This window comes from Melampsora larici-populina (assembly GCF_000204055.1).
Source record: "Melampsora larici-populina 98AG31 unplaced genomic scaffold MELLAscaffold_4, whole genome shotgun sequence".
In the NCBI taxonomy this organism is placed as follows: Eukaryota; Fungi; Basidiomycota; class Pucciniomycetes; order Pucciniales; family Melampsoraceae; genus Melampsora; species Melampsora laricis-populina.
Genome location: NW_006768768.1, coordinates 1401120 through 1423080, shown reverse-complemented (window position 1 = coordinate 1423080; position 21961 = coordinate 1401120). Strand labels below are relative to the sequence as shown.

At 40.7% G+C, this 21961-nt stretch overlaps 4 protein-coding genes across 4 annotated transcripts; 1 reads left to right on the top strand and 3 right to left on the bottom strand.

Annotated features, from left to right (window-relative positions):
• Nucleotides 1–250: 250 nt before the first annotated feature.
• MELLADRAFT_70905 (uncharacterized protein) lies at nucleotides 251–1060 on the bottom strand (the record flags this gene model as incomplete). The annotated part of the gene is made up of 1 exon (XM_007405502.1): nucleotides 251–1060. One exon carries the CDS (start codon nucleotides 1021–1023, stop codon nucleotides 532–534), a length of 492 nt encoding a protein of 163 aa, XP_007405564.1.
• Nucleotides 1061–3547: 2487 nt separating this feature from the next.
• MELLADRAFT_70904 (uncharacterized protein) lies at nucleotides 3548–4481 on the bottom strand (the record flags this gene model as incomplete). The annotated part of the gene is made up of 2 exons (XM_007405501.1): nucleotides 3548–4091; nucleotides 4206–4481. Coding segments are annotated over 2 exons (699 nt in total), but the record flags the coding sequence as incomplete, so codon positions are not given.
• Nucleotides 4482–11647: 7166 nt separating this feature from the next.
• MELLADRAFT_102776 (uncharacterized protein) lies at nucleotides 11648–13281 on the top strand (the record flags this gene model as incomplete). The annotated part of the gene is made up of 5 exons (XM_007405722.1): nucleotides 11648–11841; nucleotides 11913–12185; nucleotides 12267–12590; nucleotides 12663–12935; nucleotides 13005–13281. 5 exons carry the CDS (start codon nucleotides 11648–11650, stop codon nucleotides 13279–13281), a joined length of 1341 nt encoding a protein of 446 aa, XP_007405784.1.
• A 1228-nt stretch (nucleotides 13282–14509) lies between these two features.
• Nucleotides 14510–17638, bottom strand: MELLADRAFT_92359 (uncharacterized protein; the record flags this gene model as incomplete). Its single annotated transcript, XM_007405500.1, has 10 exons — nucleotides 14510–14981; nucleotides 15075–15227; nucleotides 15324–15645; nucleotides 15806–16025; nucleotides 16197–16904; nucleotides 16975–17105; nucleotides 17165–17225; nucleotides 17299–17367; nucleotides 17477–17563; nucleotides 17627–17638. 10 exons carry the CDS (start codon nucleotides 17636–17638, stop codon nucleotides 14510–14512), a joined length of 2235 nt encoding a protein of 744 aa, XP_007405562.1.
• Between the last annotated feature and the right edge of the window lie 4323 nt (nucleotides 17639–21961).

Below are 21961 nucleotides of genomic sequence, written 5' to 3'. Positions count from 1 at the left end.
AGTTCTACATTCTTCCAATCAATTCATTCCTGTGAACTGTCACTATGTAAATATCAGATTGTACATATTCATAATCAGGTCTTCGAAGTTCGGGGCCGGGAAACTCAAAACAAACACAATCACCTTGACCCAGTGTGTCTCTGGGTTAATAAAGAAAATGCTCAAGAAACAGAAAACCTATGATGAATACACAGATCATGATCCACATGATAAAAGTGCAACATCCTTCATCCTGATCCATTGTTCAATTCAATCACCCATGATATGACTTTCATCCTCATGACTTTCAACTTTTTAATGAAGCAAACAATCATCAATCAAAATACCATTACAACACCTTTTACTAATTCTTATAAACCCAAACAAACTCATCCAAGTTTACATAATCATGAATTCACTCTATAAACTTCATCAACCAACTTGACGGTAAGTTCAAATCACATGAAAATCCAATCAAACTTCTCAAAAAAAAAAACTCCAATATAAATCAAAATATAAATCAAAATGAACTTCTCATTCTCATTCTCATTCTCATTGACAAACCCCCATCAAGAGTCCATCTTCAATTAACAATCCATCCTGAATCCATTTCATCATACTCAACCCTCTCTGTTTATTTTCAATCTTAATATTCCTACGTTCCAAACCAATAATCTCTTTCAAAAAGACTTCATAACTCAATCTACGATAAAACCTAGACCAATCCTCTAAATCCTCTCCTCCAAGTCCTCCAACGACTCCTCGATGTCCATTCCTACCTAAATCTCCACTCAATAAAGATGCTTCTTCCAAGATTCTCAATCGATTCAAACATCCTAAAACGATATCTCTTTCTAATTCAGCTTCTTCAATCACTTCATGAACTCCAATCCGTTGACCCCATTCCATCAAGACTTCTTCTAAAACAGGTCCTACCAATCCAGGTCTTTCTCCATACTTCAGATACCCTTTGATTCGATGATGATGAGGATCATCAGTCCTGTTATTAGATGGACTCTCATCCTGAACACATGTTTTTCTCATCAATGGATCAATCAAATGAACTCCAATCTGTTCAAACGGCCATGTAAAAATATCAACTCCCAACTTAATCGATCTTTCAATCAATTCATAATCTTTAATAGACCACATCTTTCCAATCCTAATTCGATTTCTTTCTTTTCGATCTGCATCACCAAACTGATCATAAAGTGGTAATTTGATTTCTTCTCCTTTCTTTAAAATCAAACAAATCCCCGAAATCACAATCCTAACAAACTTGGCAATCGAAACTGATTTTAAGATATATGGTAATAAAGACCAAAGTGGAATCGTCGAATTCGTTTTATGTCCCATCAAAGCTGGTAAGGGTTTGTTCGGATGGTTTTGATGATACGGATGATCATCTAAATCTAACATCTCATCTGTAATCGCCATCTTCAATGCCACATTCAAAGCTTCTTCCCATCCCATTCCAATCCCATAAGTCACCAATAAATCGGTATTATAAAAATTAAAGGTTAGATAACCGGTAGGGGCTACCAGATCGGTTGATGGAAACGCCATCAGTTTCTCTTCGATTCGTTCGATATCTAATTTCACAGATCTTGCAAGATCAGGTGCAGGTTGATCTCCTTCTTCAATAGGCACTGGACTTTCTGGAACTGAGGTTTGCACTGCAAGAAAATACGCATTAAAAGAACGTAGTAATCTGAGTGATTTTGCTGCTACCAAACTAATCGCAGTAGGTGTAATCGCATCAGATAAAAGGATAGCTTGAAGAATATCAAGTAAAGCTGTCGGATATGATGTAGCGCTCATAGCCCTGGTTCGCAAATCCAAACAATCACAATCTTCGCTCAGTTCATTCAAATTCTATCATATGACATACTCTCCAGAACGAAATTGTTCACTTACCCAGCACGGCTCAACTCATTCACCAACCAACCCACCACACCAACTGCACAACCGGCCACCAGAAGCTCTTGTTCAAAATAACTCAATCCTTCCCTAAACGTTTCCAAATCGATTAACCCAGTTCTTAAAGCATCAAAGGATTGTTTAAAGATACTAGCACTAATCATAAAAAATATCCGTGGATCCGTTTTCGTCAACAGATCGTCCGAGATACCAGAAGAACCATATAAGGCTCCAATCCAAGAAGCTAAAGTAGTAGAATGACTAGTAGGTAAAGAAGCTAATGGAGAAGCTGTTGATGGATTCGAAAGATAATGGATTGTAAAACCAGAAGAAGAACCTAAATGGATTGATAAATGTGACATTAGTCCAAATCGACCTGCTACACCTTGTACCCATCCTACTAATCCACCAAACTTTTCAAACCCATTACTTCCATCACTTTCATCTACTGTACCTTGTTTCTTGGATTGACTTCTAGCATTCTCCCATCCATCTAATACATCTTTGACCGGTTTCAGAAGATCTTTAGGTTCGAGCCATAAAAATAAGGTACATAATGTATCTAGACCTGTTAAGGCTTTGGTGAGATTAGTTAAAGTGGTAAGATCAAATGACCATGCTGCATTCATGAGAGCCTTTTGGAAATTCAAGAAAAACAAATCATCGAGATCAATTCAACCAGATCATGTTCATCTACAAGAAACGAAAATCTTTGGATGATTCACTTACATCCTTGGTTGTAGTAGCGATCTCAGCAATAGGAGTTTCCTTGGTGATTCCCAAGACTTCAACAAGGTTATCTAAGCCAAGTTCAAGTTCACCATAATGATGTTCACGAGGGCACATATCAGGATCCATGATCTCAGTCATCTCTCCTGAATCCATTGTATCCATCCGATCCGTAGCTTGTGATGCAACAAGTTGATGAGCATGAAGACTTGAAAGAAACGAATTCCATAGTTGTACTCGATGAAGAAATCGTCGTGGAGGCTCATCATGAACCCCATGGTTAGATTTTTCGACAGGAGAAGCATGAGGTGTGTCCTTACCGATCATGTTTTGTCTCAAGAGTGAAAGATCAGATGAACCAAGTAAATCTTCATCCGGACAGATCTCAGGAGCCGTCATGATAGCAAATCGAATCAATTCACCAAGTCTACCTCCACCAAGTAGGGCTTTCCATGAAACCTTATCATCTTCTGTATTTGATTCATCATTCACTTGAGTTTCACTTAAAGCTTCAAAATCTAAAACTACTGATGAATTAATATTTCCAATCCTGATAGCAGCAAGTAAGAGATCAAATAACCATGTTCGACAATGAGTCGGTAAACATAAGATCCCGCTTCGATCCTCTGGATTCCGCTTGATGTAAGTAAGAGCAAATCCAATAATTCTGATGATCAATGGTGTTGGTACATGTCGTCCGTCACCATTCAACTGCATTGCTGCCGCACCCGGTGTTAGGAGAATATGGGCGATGATCGCACTTGAGGTAGTAGAAGTCACTGGAAGATTATAGTCAAGTGGTGAGGACTGGGGAAGCTTAGGGCTAAGGGTTGAATATACCAATTCTTTACAAACTGAAGGTGATAGATGACGTAAGATCGAAGGAAAGTAAAGGATATTGGCCTGAGAATCTTTTGGTCCTTGATCAAGTATCGAGAGTCGAGATGATAGCTTGGTGAGAAGAGGCGATAGAAGATCAGGATGTTGTAGAAAATCACGTCGAGAGATTGATAGGATGCATGATGATAAAGAAGCTAATAAACAATCAGCTAGTTGATGAGCAGGTACATTTAATTTACGTTCAGCTCTAGTTGATTGTGAAGTAGGACGACAACATTCGAAAAGGTCTAATAAGCAACTCAAGTATCGAAGACATTCAGCTGGTTCATACGTCACGATCGAAGGTGAAAATTTCAGCAAAGGTTTGGCAAGTAAATTAAGGGTTTCAAGACGAGTGACTCGATTAAAGACTGAATGAGAACTTTGTAAAGATTCGTCTTGATTTAAATCCATCTCTGAAATCCAGATGAGGATTCGAGTCGAAACTTGAGAAGCCGAAATCCATGGACCAAGTTGATCATCCAATGAAGCCCAATCTGGTCCGGAATGTAAAGCTGCTTGGTAATAAGATAAAAGTCGATTCGAAGGTGGACTAGTAGCCGTAATGAGACGAATGAGGATATCTAAAGTTTGAACAACAATCAATTCAAGATCTTGTCAATCTATCTGTTTGGGGGAATCTTTTGTCTTGAGACGAAAAAAAGTAAAAGAATCGTAAGACTTGACTGACAACTGACCACAAACGGCGTCTGAAAAAGAGTTGGACGAGTAACCTTCAATTCCACGAGATTGAAAATGATGAGATGATAAGAATCCAATCCATTGATCAGCAGACATGGCTCTTGACCAGCTAGCTCGAGTGATGGAGGCCACTTTCTCGATTTGTTCGTTCATCTTTTTGATTCAAAATCTTTGAATAGTACTTTCTTCTTCGGTGATTGAATCTGAGCTCCAATGTTCTCTTAGAATCGACTTCTGGGTTAAGATTTTCCTCGAGATTTCAGAATGTGGAGAAGCAAAGTCGATTGAACAACGATCGGTTGGTCTGGTGACGCGCGATATTGTTTCGGGGCGCACTTCTGACCGCACCTCGGGAAAACATCTTGCATGCATCGTGTTGAAGCACCTCACTTTTATCGTTCATAAGGCTCAGCGGCAAAAGTTGACATGATCTCATCTCCAGCGCTGGAATGACCAAAAGGGTAGCCGCACAAAGCGAGCTATCACTATGGTGAGAAGTAACCCATAAAGAGTACATTGAATAAGTGCTCAATGGGCTGAGTAAAAGCTGTCATCCTGGTAGGCTGCTGCACCTACATACACACGAAAGACGACAAAATTGAAAGCGTGGCAATGAAAAGGTGCTAGCTTGAACAAGCCCCACCAACCGCAGAGACTTCCAGCGGAGCCCAGGCTCCAGAGGATGTTTGAGGAGGGACTTCAATTACGTTAGGGAAAGGTGCAATTGGAGAGACAATCTCATGGCCATTGTGTGATGGGGAACCTTGTATCCTTGATACAGGTCTGGTCTTAGTAACTAGGGTCTGGTCTGGTCTTAAGTGAAAGTCTTTTCTAAAAAGAGAGGATAATAATAATATTTTCGATAAAGAAAAAGAGAACAAGAAAAGAGACATAACAACTCTATATAAGATAAGATGACAAATATCAGGAACACAGATAAACGTTTACATGACGTGACACATTAGATTTGTGAAAAAGGAACTAAAAGAAAAACTACTAAAATAGAAAACAGAAGTTTTCAGGACGAGCCCTTAATAACCAGGCACCGATGAAAAACCCTAACCAAACATCTATGACAAAATATGCTCTAACTTGTAACAGAATTAATAAATCAAAGCACGCGCCGACCAAACTTCATCCGGAGGTCCTGGACCGCAGGAAGGTGATAACAAATGAAATTTCTTCAGCCAAGGATCCAAAGCAGTCGAAATCTGAGTTAAAGGTGTCCAGACATCGTCCAAGCCCGTGGTGTCCCCACCGCGCAAAAGATATTCAAACACCCCCAAAGCCGTTTTTCGGTAATCAATAACAAACGCCGCCACCCCTGCCATCTGATCATCATCATCCAATACCGCAGAATCAGCAGGCTGAGCAAAAAATTCCCCTACAAAAGGCGAAAGCAAGGACACATTGAAAACCGGATGTAACCGTCGCAAGGAAAGAGGTAAAGATAACTCAGCAGCATTTTTCCCAACCATCCGTTTTACTGGAAACGGACCAATCCTGCGAACATCCAGCTTGTTTGAGGGGCGCAAAGTTCTCAAATGCCGCCTAGCCAACCAAACCAAATCCCCAGGAGAATACGTAGTTGAAACCCGGCGTGACCCATTGTAAAATTTCGCCTGTGCCAATTTCGCTTTCTCTAAATTTTCCCGTAAAGAATGATGAATTGCCTGCATGTGAGCAACAAAATCGTCAGCCCGCGGGACACCTGAACTAGCAACCAAAGAATTAAAACGGGGGTGACAGCCGGTGTAAGCAAAGAAAGGCGAGAACCCCGTTGATGCTGAAGGTGAGTTATTATAAGCAAACTCCGCGATCGGCAACCAACGTCCCCAATCTGACTGATCCTCAGCAACAAAATGCCGCAAGAAATCCTCGACCAAGGCATTAATCCTTTCTACCTGTCCATCAGTTTGCGGATGAAAGGCGGTAGAAGGCGACAGAGAAATATTCAGTAACCGTAAAACAGCTGTCCAAAACCGAGAAACAAAGGTAGTGCCTCTATCAGAAACAATGATGTCTGGCAAACCATGATGCTTAAAAATATTCGAAATAAAAGACTCAGCTAATTGCTCAGCGTTCCAGGACTCCTTCGCAGGGATGAAATGAGCGCCCTTCCCCATATGGTCGACGACCACCATTATGGAATCAAACCCGTTCGACAAAGGTAATTTTACAATAAAATCAACCCCAATAGTCGACCAAGGTCGTTCCGGGACCGGCAAAGGCACCAATTCACCCTGAGGAGCTCTTCTATCCACCTTTACACGCTGACAACTGATACAAGTTTTCAAAAAGATTAGCAAATCATCACGAATATTTGGCCACGAAAAGGTTCGAGATAACAAATCCAATGTCTTCATGCTACCCCAATGACCCGCTGACGGAGCTTCATGCATTTCACGCATGACCTTAGTTCGAGCTTCCAAAGGAACATAAACCCGATCACGCCACCACCATAAATTAGACTGGTAGGTGAGATGTCGTGGTCGTTGACCTTGGATTAGAGCATCAGAGGCATATAAACCATGAAACCAACGTTGAGTCTCCAGGGAAGCTGGCAAGAAGTTGGAAGGATCTGAACGTCCGATGATGAGATCCTTTTGCAAGGAAACAACCGAAACCGCCAAATCACCGACATCTTGTCTGCCTAACAATACAACCTTATCAGAAGAAAACTTTCCGTCAGTTAAATCAGAACGGCGAGAAGCAGGATCAGCGGGATTTAACTTCCCGGGAGTATGCAAAATTTCAAAATCAAATTGGCCCAAAAAGGAAGCCCAACGAGCCTGCCTCGGAGTGAGATCCTGCGCCGTCATGAAATAGCGAAGATTAGCATGATCCGATAGCACTGCCACTGCTTCGCTTGACCCCAGCAACCAGGCACGCCATTCCTGAAAACAAGCAATAATGGCGCCAAGTTCCTGATCATGGACTTGCCAGTTCCGTTCCGCTGGAGTCAACTTCTTTGAATAGTAAGCTACAGGTCTCAATTCTCCAGACTCCGAGTACTGTGACAAAATACCGGAGAAAGCAAATCCCGAAGAATCAACTTGCAAGACCCTCTTCTTTTTAAAATCAAAATGTAACAAAAAGGGGGACTCAGCAAAAAGTCGCCTTAATAAATTAAATGCCGCCTTTACACCTGGCTTAAGCAAACCCCGCTTAACGTCCGCCGATGCTACAGTAAGATCAGTCAAAGGTGAGACAATTTGTGAAAAAGCTGGCAGAAACCTTTGATAAAAATTTGAAAAGCCCAGAAATCTTCGAAGATCAGCTAAATCAGCTGGGTATGGCCACTCAGCCAAAGTACTGAGCTTCTTCGGATCCATCTTAAGCCCTTCAGTTGAAATAACAAATCCTAAAAACACGACTTCAGTAATGAAAAACTTGCATTTCGCCGGAGAAGCTGTCAACTGATGATCTGATAACTTAGCTAGAATCTGTTCAATGTGCAAGGCATGCTCTTCCTCAGTTTTCGAAAAGATAAGGATATCATCTATAAAAACAAAACAAGAAACATCAAGAAACTCCCGGAGAACCCATTGTATAAACCGTTGAAAAATAGCCGGCGCATTCGCCAAACCAAAAGGCATGACCGTGAATTCAAAAAGACCCCACGGTGTACGGAAGGCGGTTTTCCATTTGTCTCCGTCTTTAATCCTGATCAGATTAAAGGCAGATTTCAAGTCAATTTTAGCAAACACTTTGCAACCTTTTAATTGGTTCAATAACCAAGACATGACTGGGATAGGATAACTATCTCTCTTAGTGATCTTGTTCAAACCCCTATAATCAACGCATGGTCGATTCTTTTTACCTGGGACTTTAACAAAAAAAATCGGAGCAGCTGCTGGAGAAGAAGATGGTCTAATGAAACCCTTTGTCAGCATCTCATCAAGGTATTCTCTCAGCTCAAGTTGTTTGGACTGGGCCAAATTATAAAGACCTCCAAAAGGGGGATCACAATCGGGCTTTAGATCAATTGCACAATCAAAACGACGATGAGGAGGAAGTACAAAATCCTGCGGAAAGAAAACATGTGAGTATTTCAAACAACTCTTCGGAAGATTAACAGGAAGGGACTTGTTAGGAAGAGGATTTAGAGAAACGTTGACATCGGAGATGGAAATAGATATCGAAGGGGATCTTAAACTTGCTGGGATGTCGTCTGTAGCTGTGAGGGAAGAAACAGGAAAAGAAAGTGCAACAGATCCCGACTCACAAGAAACTACAGATAACTCAGACGAAGTCATCGAGGCAACCACAACACCATCGATAGCAAGATAAACTCCATCCAAATGACAAATCGCACTAGCACCAACACTCTTCATCCAGGGAAGTCCTAAAATAACATCTTGACCGTGAATTGCCGTGACACCTAATCTAGCCGACAATTTCACCTGAGACATAGAGCTTGACGTAGCCGATAACACTCCCACCCATTCCTTATCCACCACACCACCTGAACTTGCTGAACCATCAAACCCAAAGCAACGCATAGGCGTCCTAGAAGTAGTCGCGATTTGATGTTTGTTGACCAAATCTTGACTAATCAAATTTGCCATAGCACCAGTATCAATCAAAGCCATCACAACAATGGGGGAACCTTTATTTAGAAGAGTGAATGGAACGATAAACTTTCCATTAGCAGCTTGACACGTATCAATTCTAACCGAATTGATATCAAACTGTACCTCTTGTTGCAACCCCTCTGGATAAATCATTTCATTCATCGCTGAAAAATAATCAGCCATAAAATCATTAACCGCTAATGATTGTTCTTGAGAAGTATTGACAAAGGCGACTGAGTTGATGTTAAATTCTTCAGAACAACCTTCCATAACTTGCTCATCTTCTCTAAATTGAACTTGCGAGACCGATTTGATGTTTAAAAATTGCAACTTCTCCTGTAAAGTTTTGTTCTGATTTGGACAAACACCCTTCAAATGGGAACCCTGTAAATCGTAATCTTTCAAACATTTAGCACAAATTTTTCTTTCACGACAAGCATTCATAATTTGAAAGAAAATTGAAGGCTTCTTGCTTGAGGATCCTAAATTAATCGCATCGACATCCATTGGTACTGCTTGATCCTGACGATGAACTTGAACCGTAGTTGGCCGGTATTGATGAACATGTTGAGCGTCAGGCTTGTGAACTTTCTTGATGTATGAAGCATGATTCGGCGGTAGTTCCGACAACTCTTGAACAATTTCTGAAGCTTGAACCGCCAATAACATCTTCTCTTGCAGCATCCTACTACCAATCCAACCCGATAATCTTACCGCTTCAGCATAAATATCCGGATCAAGACCTTTGACGTATTTGAGGATTGCGTCTTCCGGTGAGATACTGACATGAATAGCAAGAGAACAAAATCGAGAATTATAATCGACAATAGTATTTGATCCTTGTTGACAATTGTCCAGATTCTTCCTATTCGTTCTATCTTCATTCTTGTCAGCAAAGGTGATACACAATTCATGTAAGAACAAAGGAAATGATGATAACGGAGCTAATTTGTATTCCAACGCCTTCAAATCGTCAAAGCCATCAAACTGTCCAAATTCAGCAGCATTCAATTCTAACAATGAGTTAAACCAATAACTAGCAGTCGAACATGGTTCAAATAAAGTCAACAACCAGTTTATCTTGAATTTATCGTCCTTTGTTGAAAAGAATGATTCATTATCTCTAAGTTCTTGATAAAAATCCTGGAAAAACGACTTCAAATGAGCAGCCGTTCCACTGAAACAAATGTTATTCCTGAATCTCGGAGTTTGAACACTTTGAGCTGAATTCGAAAAGGCACTTGGTGGTTGACTTGGTGGTTGATACGGAGTTCGAAATGCTGGATGTGGGGGTCTATTCGCATATTGAGCTACCGGAGGAGTGTGTTGACGAGGTTCATATTGAGGTCTTGGATGAAAATGTTGTCCTTGTTGTTGAACATTCACAGGATGAATATTTACTGAAGGAACAAATTGAGGATGTGGCATCTGATTTTGAGGAAATCCTTGAAAATGCTCATGCGAAAAATGAGGAGTATTACGAAGATGTTCGAAACTTGCTGATGGAACATTCTGATGAACAAAAGGAGGGACTTGTTGATTCATATCCTGAAATTGAGGAAATTGAGGATGAAAATTCGGAACTTGTTGATTAAATTGCGGGACTTGTAAATTAGGATTTTGATGAGGCGGAATATCTCTTTGAATATTTAAAACATGAATTCCTTGAGCCAAATCATCTACCGAAGGTTGATTAGGAACCTCATTCGATCTTTGATTCTGATCAATCAAAGATTGCATTTGAGCATTCGACAACTGAATCTGCAATTGGTGAACTTCATCTTGTAGTCGTTGAACTTCTGATCTTGATTGAGGTCTAGGATCCGGACGCACACTTTCCATATCAAACAAAGATGAGACATCCGAAATTCCGGTTCTTGGATTCCAAGGGTCCATGCTTTCAATCTTCTGAAAATATTGAAGTGTTCGGTGAATTTCCTTCAGAATACGAACGTGAAAGATGAAAAGATTCGATAAATTCAATACAAAGCCAATTAACTTCTATATGTGAAGTCTCGGATTCGTAAAGTTGGTCAGTAAAAGGATGAAATTCAGGAAAATTATAAAAAGGTAATTGATTAAAAGTTTCGATAAGATCACAAATTGAAATAGAAGTAGGATGAATGTAAATTTGTCTGTATGCGTGAGATATATCAATTGTATATAAACTCATACAGTCAAAATAAGATGAAAAATTAAGTTATAATAAATTTGAAAATGAAAAGGAAAAAATTTTGTTTTTGAAGATCGAAAATAAAATGTGATGGGGAACCTTATCCTTGATACAGGTCTGGTCTTAGTAACTAGGGTCTGGTCTGGTCTTAAGTGAAAGTCTTTTCTAAAAAGAGAGGATAATAATAATATTTTCAATAAAGAAAAAGAGAACAAGAAAAGAGACATAACAACTCTATATAAGATAAGATGACAAATATCAGGAACACAGATAAACGTTTACATGACGTGACACATTAGATTTGTGAAAAAGGAACTAAAAGAAAAACTACTAAAATAGAAAACAGAAGTTTTCAGGACGAGCCCTTAATAACCAGGCACCGATGAAAAACCCTAACCAAACATCTATGACACATTGTCATTTCAGGGTAGGCGTGGCCAAATCTTCACCTGGTATTCTCGTATTCTGAAAACTGAGCATGTCGAGTTGAGGTATAAAAGTAAGGTGCTCCATACCTATTGATAAATTCCTCATTCTCTCAGACCATCAGCATACATTCACTCTTCTTCTTCCAACACATTTTTCAAAGTCCTTTCTCTCTGTGTTATTAGCTTGTATATACGTTTTATCAATTATCACTTCCCACTACCTTTAGTTGAGCTTTACCATACCCTTTCAAGAGATTAAGATGCGTATCAATTATAGTTTTGTTGTCAGCTCAATGGCCCTTTTGTTTGTCTTGGATTCTACCAATACGAACTCCGTCTCTGCAACTTCTGGAGTCGATGGATTTAGTATCAGAACAATTCTTCGCCGATCTTTGAATGCTAGATCATTGGCCTCCGATGAAGAAAACACCAATGATGAATCGGTAGAAGAACAGTAAGTCATAAATACAACACCTCCTTCAACTTAATAAAAACTAAACTATGCTTAATGATGATTACTCGTAGTCCTGTTCAAGAATCCGGTGTTCCTCACTTAGGACTTTCACCCGCGATGATGCAACGTATCTCATCCGGTCTAGTTAGTTCGATTGCCAAGTTTTCAGCTGACAAAGAAGCTGGAGTCGAATTTCCAACTCAACAAGAAATGACAGAAGCTGTTGATCAAGCGCTTTTAACATCAGATTTGACTAACTTTTCTAAAGTTGCTCAAGCCATTAAAAAATCAATTGATGCTCTTGCAGATCGAAAATTAGCTGAAGGTCAAACTGGAAAGACTCGGTAAGTCATCATCTCTCAATCATGACCAGAAAAAAAATCTCATAAATGTTTTTAACAAATTCAATTTTGGGTAATAAATAGCTCATCAAATGGTCCAAAACTCACTTCACCATCTGCTCAATCATCTGCTGAACAAATTGCAGTTGCTTTATTGGATACTATCGAAATGTTTTGTCAAGAGAAAGCTGCAGGTGGTCAACTACCAACTGCAACTGAAGTCAACAAAGCATTAACCCCAGCCTTACAACAAATTGACTTTAGCAATGTTAAAAGAGGTGCAGAAGCTGTGAAGTCTGGATTAGATCATATGGTTCCTAACACGAATTCCATTCCTGTCGAAAGTCGACAATCTGACAATGCTGAATCCGAATCCGATCAAGTTGAAGTTGAACCATCGACAACACCGTAAGTTATATATCAAACAAACCTCCATTAACTCAAACAATCAACTAATATGTGCTCAATCATACTTTTTAGTTATGCTTCATCATCTGGTGTTCCTCAATTAGGACTTTCTGCCTCAATGATGCAACGTATCTCAGCCGGTCTAGTCAGTTCGATTGCCAAGTTTTCAGCTGACAAAGAAGCTGGAGTCGAATTTCCAACTCAACAAGAAATGTCACAAGCTGTTGATCAAGCACTTTCAACATCAGATTATACAAATTTTGTCAAAGTTTCTCAAGCTATTAAAAATTCGATTGATGCACTTGCATATCGAAAACTCGCTGAAGGTAAAACTGGCAAGAGTCGGTAAGTTATCATCTTTCAATTACTCGAAAAAACCTCATATCTGTTTTCTAATAATCAATTCAATAATAGTGCAACCAAGGTTCCAAAACTCAGTTCGGAATATGCTCAATCATCTGCCGATCAGATTGCGGCTGCATTGTTAGAAACCATCCATATTTTCTGCGAAGATAAAACTGCAGGTGGTCAACTACCAACTGCAACTGAAGTTAACAAAGCATTAACCCCAGCCTTACAAAGAATCGATTTCAGTGATGTAAAGAAAGGCGCAGAGGCTGTAAAGCTTGGGTTAGATCAGATGGGTCCTAACAAGAGCTCTATAGTTCGAGGACTTCCTCTTCCTGCTTAAACTCATCAAGCCGTATCACAAGCTTAGATTTGAGTCACTATTTGTTTCAGTCGATGAATTGGTCATCGTTGGTACCTCGATTACTTCTGCGAAGTGTAATTTTTCTTTGTCATTATTTTTCTATCTCACATATAACACATGTATCTACAAAATTTCCTACCTATGCAGGATAAATAAAAAAACAGTCTTTTATCAATTACATATATGCTTGCAATAACTTCCAGTCTCCCAGTAGCTTTGCACGAGGAAAAAATCACAATCTAAGCAGTATGTGGTTCCCAAAGCCTGTCATCATTTGGCTCATGAATACTTCAACGTGAGTTAAATGTAACCTGATTCCCCATATATCATCTTTGTAAGAACTTTTTGGATTGGTTCCCTTTTGTATTTCCGACTGCGAATCTCACTAGATGATTCAAACCTCTATAAACTGTGCTCATAACCTGAAGACGTAAGCCCATGTTCCGAGGCAATGGGAAAACATATCCTTGAGAAACAGACAGACTTGTTAGCGGTACTCTCCTAGGATGGTCACCCTAGATTGCCCAGGACTCCAATAACATTGTAGCCAAAGGACAACCTTTAACTCATTTTCTTATCTTGAACAACCTGAATACAAATTTTCCACGCTCAATCTTTTCAACATTACTTTTCAGGCCTCTACCTTACCAACATAAATTTAATTTCCCTTGTCCACAAAGATCAAACATACTAATTTGGATGATTTGATTGCAATAGTGAGTGCCACAGTGTCTTCAAATTGCCAGTCCGTGGCTCGACAGATCCATCATCAGTATTTTTTTCTGATCTTAGTCCCTTTTATATTTCGATCAGTGATGCAAAAGGTCGAGAGGAGGTCGAGTGCATCAGTCATTGTGAAGGTCTTGTATCCCCTACCGATCTCACCAGCGTGACTTGGGGTGCACAGGCAAACAAGATGTGTCCCATTGAAGTCGGGTCCAGTTCCAAAGCATGATCCTGAACCTCTACAAAGCGATCTTTTCCCTACAAGGAGGCTGCAGTATCTGTACACTTTAATTTCATGTTATACTCCCAGTGCTGTTCCTTGTTCCCAAACATCGAAAGTAGAATACCTTAGCCAGACATTCGATTTCACCTCTCTACAAATTACAAATGAACAATAAAAGAAAAGACACTAGAAAAATCCATAACAAAATACTTTAAAAAAAATCCAAACCAAAAAAAAACCCTAATGTTGTAGTTCCGATCATCCAACCTCATCAATCTTTACTTCTGGTATTGCTCCACTTATTCCATTTCCCAAAACTGACTGATCTTGGGTCCCACTCTGTTGCTGATTCCCATTTTGACTCAATCCCATTCGGAAATCCCCACTAAGTGTCAAAAAGATCGTCCCATCTTCACCCTTACGCTGATCAATCACCACAATCCCATCATCCCCACCTACTTTTTTCTTCTTAACCGGTAAGTTATTTGCAGTAAGATTAGTAGCTATCCTACGTTTGATAGGAATTTTACCTGAAGGTGGTACTTTAGGTCGAATCACTTTGGGCGCTCTTCCAATCACTTGATCATCATCTCTTAATTCAAATTCTTTGGATTCCATTCTTGCTCGATACACTTCGTGCAATAAACCGATTTGTAAATCAATGGATTCTCGATCTAGTTCTACAAATGCCATCGGTTTAACAAATCGTGGTTCAGGTTTTGTAACCACTCTGTTATCATCAAATCAGAAATATAGTCAGTATCTCAACTTCTTTCATTTAGATTTTTATCCTAGCATGTAAGAGGAAAGCAGATAACGCAACTCAGGCTTGTTAGTTGCCAATTCACTGCCATCCGATGGTTGACCATGAAACAATCGACTTGGAATCCTCAGTGCACTCATTCCTAATTCAGCATCAAGTCCAAGTTCTCTCAATCCAAAAAAGTCTTCGCCTAATTCATTTGTGAATTCTCCTCTGAATACGCGGAAAAGCAGTAGAACAAACAGACGTCAAGATAAGGATCAGTTTGACTTGCTAGTAGGATTCTAATGGTTGGAGCAAACTACTCACGTCACAAGTGCTTCTCCATCTCGTGCAAACAAATCATCATCTCCAAAAGCTTTCCCAGCCAAACCAGCAGGACCATAACCAGCCTCAACTTTCCTAAAAAGTTCCTTCAATTTATTTCCATATTTCCCAACATCATCTCTAACATAAGCTTCTAATAAATCAAGTCCATTAATCCCATTTGCTCTAAGTGTTTGTTGAATCATTTCACTTGCTGATAAGGTTGCTGAAGCTCGATCGGCAAAGAAATGAAGTGTCCGTCCTATGTTACTTAGGTACTGAATTGCTATTTCAGTTAAACAATTTAATGCGCCACTATGGGTTGCTGGATATAGGTACCGCGATCGATCGAGATAAGAAAAAAAGATCAAAACCTATCAAAGATCAGTGAGATGAATATTTTGACCACTTGACAGAACTTCAAGGTGAGGCGGTGGAAAGAGAGGGTGGAAACTGGATATCCTAAGCATGCGGAGATGACGAACCATCAAACCCAGCATGAGTCACTAACAACGTCACAAGCTGCTTCATTGCTTGATAGCCTGCTTCACCTGCCAGACAAGTTGAGTATACCTCAGCAGGTATATGTTGATTGACTTTAACAATCCCTTCAGTGTAAAGTTTTTCATCCTCTTCAGCCTCTTCATCCTCATCCTCATCCAACGCTGTTCCCTCATTCTCGTCTGTCTCCGGGTAAAATCCTGGCTAGCAAATATAATCAGGGCGTAAATCCAGGTGAAATGAAGCGACTCGATCAGTAAGATGAAAAATGACATCAGGCGAGCAGAAGTTGAGGTGAGCTCTAGGTTGATCCGGCTCTTTCTCAAACTATCTGATGATCAGTGAAAGAATGAGGGATTGTAGTTGAAACTCAACCTGAAATTGCTGGCCGCTCATCAAGGAAGAAATCTTTCGGTGCACTTTCTTGATGTCCCATAAGGTCTTGATATTGGTCGCGATCGGTTCAAGCAAACCAACGGGTTGTCCGAATTTTAACTCTCGATCTTTTGCCTTCTTCCGCGTGTTGATCGACGCGGGTGCCCCAAATGGCAATTCTGGCAGTTGACATGTGGTCAGAGACCGGTCCATGACTTCTATCCAATCATCCAGGATGTCTTGATCAGGCATGGGCAAGTCAGATTGAAGTGAGCATCGTGTGGAGTCATCTTTTAACTCCTGCCAGGGTCCTGGCTTGTCCCAATCTGTGAATCGGTACATATGATCGCGTCGTCGCACCAATGCTGGCCGTTCTTCCCATCGTGCTAATACTTTTGGCTCTTTGTTATCTTCCAGAGATCCACGAGAAGACAAAGGAGCGCTCAAGAGAGGTTCCATATCCTGATCTTCGACCGCGACAGACTCGCTCGGACGACCACGTTGACTTGCTGTCCAGCGACGTTCAGCAATGGCTATTCCAGTCGATACTGTTTGACCTTGTCGCAATAAATGTGTAGCAAGAGGGCGCGTTGGAAGGCGTGTTGATTTAGAATTCGCCTGAGTAGTCGCGCAAGGTTCGCTCACAAACTTTAACAGATTGTTGGCTTTGGTTTTCAATGACTCGGCAGCCGTACGCAGAGGATGTGACTATATGAAGATGACTCAGTCTCTTTGTTGATGACCCTAGCAAGGGGATTTAAAGGAAAGTGACACTGACTACGAATGAGTTGTATTGAAAACAATTTGACCAAATCAACTCTAGATCTTCAATAAACTGCCCCTTAGCCTTGTACTGTCCTGACTTGACTTTTTTAAGAACCGTTCCAAGGTCCATGGGTTTCTTGATGACTAAAAAAGTTCGATTTCAGCTGATTACCCCATTGGAAAGAAGATGATCAACCACTGACTGTCATAGTAATCAGGCGCGTCGGCTTTTTTAACTCGACTGAGAAATGCCTGCGCGTTAGGCTGTACCATACGAATCAAATTTGTATAAGATCAGAACCAGATTAAACATGAGAGGCTGAATTAAGGCGCATACATCTTGACGAAGTTCATTAGTGATTCGTTCGAGAGTATCCAAAAATTCGTGAACCGTTGCTTTCTCATCCTATATAGGTGGGTATCAAGAGGCATAACCATGAGATGGGGATTTGATTCGTGATGTATTGAAATATGTAAGATATGATGATGAAGAATTGAAAAGTAAATCACGAAACTCGTAAACCACTATCGCGAGCTTCAGAAGTGAGTGTAATGAGTTCTTCTGATCGAGTTGATTTAGAACGAATGAGTTCATGTAAGAACTATTGATAGATTGAAGATGTTAGTTTTGTGATTAGATAGTATAGTTAGTGTGAATGACTGACCTTCAATGACATTCTGATGATTCAAGCCTTTTCAACTAAATCGATCCTCAACTTCGATCCTCTCTCCAATCAATCTCCATCAGCCCGATCACTTCCTTCTTACACCCCGGGGATCCTGGGCGGACTATCGGGTCAAGCCTCGGTTTGCAACGAACGGCCCCGAGGTTTAGCTTTGCTGATTTGAGAAAAGGCCTTGTGCGCCTGCTAATTATTCTACACACATGAATGTAGCTCACTTCTTCTCTAATTCATCTATTGCAGAGTTATGAAAGGGCAGAGTTTCCAAGACCACCACAACTCCTGAGAAAGCTGTCCTACGTGTCAAAACCTCACACCAGACGAGGTGGGTTGTTAGACAAACCCCAAATTTCTAAGTCTGGTTTCTAGCACTTTCTTGAACCTAAGAGAGAAATTTGAAAGACCCAAAAGATGTAGGTTGGGCAGGTGCACAAAGCCATGCTTGATTCCAGAGAATGTTTATTTGCAGAGGATGAAGATCTTGAGGGTTGAAGAAGTCCCCAACCAATTTGTTTTTGCTCACCTGTCAAAGATGATGTACCCGCCATGAGTCCATCTCTTCAATCTTGACTACTTGATTGTCCAAGAGGAAGTTACTTAGGTTAGGGTCCAAAGCATCATGGAGTGGTAAAAATATGTTGGCCAAACCAATTCATAAAGAACAGTGTGATGTGATCAGGAATTCATTGTATGAAACACTCAAACTCTTGATCAGGATGGTAATGGCCTTTCATGCCTCAAAAATTACAACAGAATGGGTTTTGGGTATAGATATTGGATTATGTATTTTGAGGACTGACCAGATATGTTCAATCAAACTGGGATCTGGTGATTGAGGTTTACAGATTCAATTGGCAATGTCTCTTTGATCATATAAAGATGTTGGAAACTTAGACCAATGTACAGGTGCATTATCCTCCATGAGGTCCAAAATGAGACCATGTGTGCCTGGTGAATCCTTGAATGAGTGCACAATGACAGATTCTATCCTGGATTGATGTATGATTCATACTTCATTCTCCCAGAGTTCAAGTTGACATGATCAAGCCTGATGACTGCATAAAATCTACCCCATATCATCACACTAAAACAACCTGACATATGAGAAAAAACTGAACATTCAGTTTGATGCTTTTCTCAGCTTACAATCTCAAATGTTGAGCCATTGGTCCAGATATCTAATTTGGAGTCATCTACAGTCCAAGCTTGATTGTCAGCCCTGAGCCCTGATTACATGACCACAGGCTAACAGTAACACATGTAATATTATATTATATGTAAATCTAAAAGTACATCTCAAGGCTCGGTGTCAAGAGCCACATAAACACATGTACATAATGTATTAAATACATACCAAACCTAACCCAAGCGCCAACCACAAGTGAGACAAGAATCACATGCCAACCACAAGTTGACGCTTGACCTGTGAATATATAAACCCCCCTTCTTCCCTTGATCCATCCCACATCTTTTTAGCACATCACAACATCAGAATCACATTATACTTGAAATTAGGGCTGTGACCCGGCCCTGAGAGTTCGTGGCCGGCCCCGGGGCCAAGCCCGACCCTGGGTAGACCCGAGGTCCCCTGGAAACTTCTCAGGGCCGACCAGGGCCTGCCCGAATCTCAGGCCTTGGGTGTCCAGGCAGGGCCGGGCCCAGATTTACGAGTAAAAAACCCTTGGAAAGGGGAAATTTTTATGTTATTTTTGGCGAAAACAGGATCGGGCAGTCGGCCGGGCTGGGCGCCCGGGGCGCCCGCAGGGCTTTGCACCCTATTCTGATTAGGTTTCAGAGCCCCGAGGCCGGGACCGCCAGCGTTGAAAATATCGCCGGGCACCCTCGGCCGGGCAGGGCCGGGACCGGGTCACAGCCCTACTTGAAATCCTATAGAGATGATCCTCAAGTATGTGATTAGTTGTGTAGTCTAAAGACCAAACTTGAGCATCACGGGTTCTATTGCTGAGCACCCCGGTATTGATTTCTACAAGCCTTGGGCCATCATATCCTCTAGAAATAAACCGTAAAGGAGCAAAGCCTCCTCCCTTATATGGAGTCTAAAGTAGCCTTCAGGATCTTTGGTTCACCAAAGTATAAAACCTGCCCCTTGCAGTCTCACGAGGTTAGAGCGTACTAGCTCTTTACTGCCCTTAATCCCTTTCTCTCTTCCTCAAATCCTCTTCTTAGAGTTCAACTAGCTGTAGTCTTCACTTGGGTGTACCACATGAATACCACACTTTACCTTTCTCATCACATTCTTAGTGAAGAGTACGCCTAACAGACACGCACTCCTCACATTGATGATGCTTTGGAGGCTAAATTAGGAGGAGGAATTACAGTCTACTCTCTCTAATGGCATACAGTTTGGCGGGCAGTTTTCTTATGCATTTAGAGGACTATGCCTTTACAAATCTTATTTTGGCTGGCAAATCCCATTTTGACAGGAAAAAACCCCGTAAAAACCTATACATTTAGAGGGATTATGCCCATAAAAGGTATGCCTTTATGGAGAGTTGACTGTAGCAGCTTGGGAGAGAATGTGGAGGACCCATTGAGATTATATAGTCAAAAAACATATCTCACATTGAAAAAAATAAAACACACACTGATTGTTCAAGAATTCCTTGACCATAGACTTACCCAAGATTCTTCAAAGAACATTGTATGTCACTGTGAGACTTGCTGAAAGCCATAGCTGAAGTGGTAGTAAGCTTCTTGGTAGTTGACCTTGATTACCAAGTGATATGCTGGATTAGATGTCAATAGTCAAGATCAGTCAATATTTTGGGTTGACCTTGTGGGTTTTCCCTTCAACTGAGCCTGATTGTCAAATCTGCCATGTGTTCCAATATAATATGTCTTTAGATATGATAGTGGGGTCAATTGACTGTCTCAATGAAAACCATAGTTCTTTGCACAAAGCAAGTCCTTCAAAGTGATCAATGGTGTTTCCCCAACTTGAAGATTTTTACTAATAGTCTATGCTTATTCTATTCAATGGGCTGATTCTAGTCAGTATCTTAGCTTGGTCACTTTTTAGCTGAGACTAATTGAAATTATGATGATTTCTGTCTGATAGACCTTCACTGTGAATTTGTGAATTGGTATAAAACTTCTGTTTGTGGAGGAAAAATTCTTTCCTTATGAGAGGAGTTACAAGCTTATCAAAAATGTTGCTACATGTGACTTCAGAGCTTTGAATAAGATAGAGAAAGATACAGAGACAACAAACATTGAAATTATTCTCCCCATATCTCTAAATGACAAAAATATTGGCTGTAAAGGAATAGTGACTTTATATGTTGTTTGGATTCAAAACAAATAAGTGGTGGTATTGTGATGATGTTTATTTTATTATTTTTATCATTATTGAACTGCTGTGTGTACATAAGAAGTATGTGTAATGAATCATACTATGAGGTAAAAACTCAAAATGGTTATCAAGGTGACAGAGGAGCATCTTGCAATACCAGTGAGTGATTCAAGATTGATGGATGAGGAAGACTTAGCAGAGCCAGTATGGGTGTGCAGTCTGTTTCCACCAACAACAATACCTTTTTGGCTGGTTCCAATTGCAACTGTGGGGGCAACAGCCACAGGAGTAGGCAGCTCCGTATAAATGGCAGCATATGCGTGTGTTGTGCATTTGGAGGTGGCAGGGACCACAGTTATGTATGACACACTCCTGTTGTTAAGGGAGGGACTTGTGTAAGTGATCTGTAGATTCAATGAAAATGGACAAAAAGACTGGCATGATTGGACCGAGTGACTCAGGTGGTTGGACCCACATCTTATTGTCCCCACCATCAATGTAATTCCCAACACTAAGAAGCTGATCATTGCCCTTGAGGACTGGAAAGTCCTGTTGATGGAAGCATAGTTAGCTGGTGCATTGTATTTGCATCCAATTTGGTTGTAGACATCTGTGGATCCAAGTTATTGTTGACGTTCATTGTAAACTTCAGCCTATCAAGACTACATATGTTTGTAAAGCTCTGCAGTGTTGAGTCTGGCTAGGTTTCAAGCCTTGAAAAAAAAGGTTACCTTTCCAAAAAAGTAGTTCCATTTGATGACTTGTGTGTATTCAGGTCCGCCAGGTGTGTTGTGTTGCGGTCAATGTGGCCTGAGCAGATGAGCTAGGCCTTCCTCAGGCTTTATCTCTTCAGGCTTTATCTCTTGGCCAAGAAGCCTGAGGGAGGACTAGCTCATCTGCTCATGTCATCTCACGCCCTCCAATACTCAGCTTGCACAGTCAAGTGGCCAAGACTGATTGAGCGGTGAGGGATCCAATCAAATGCTGGATGAAAAACATACTGG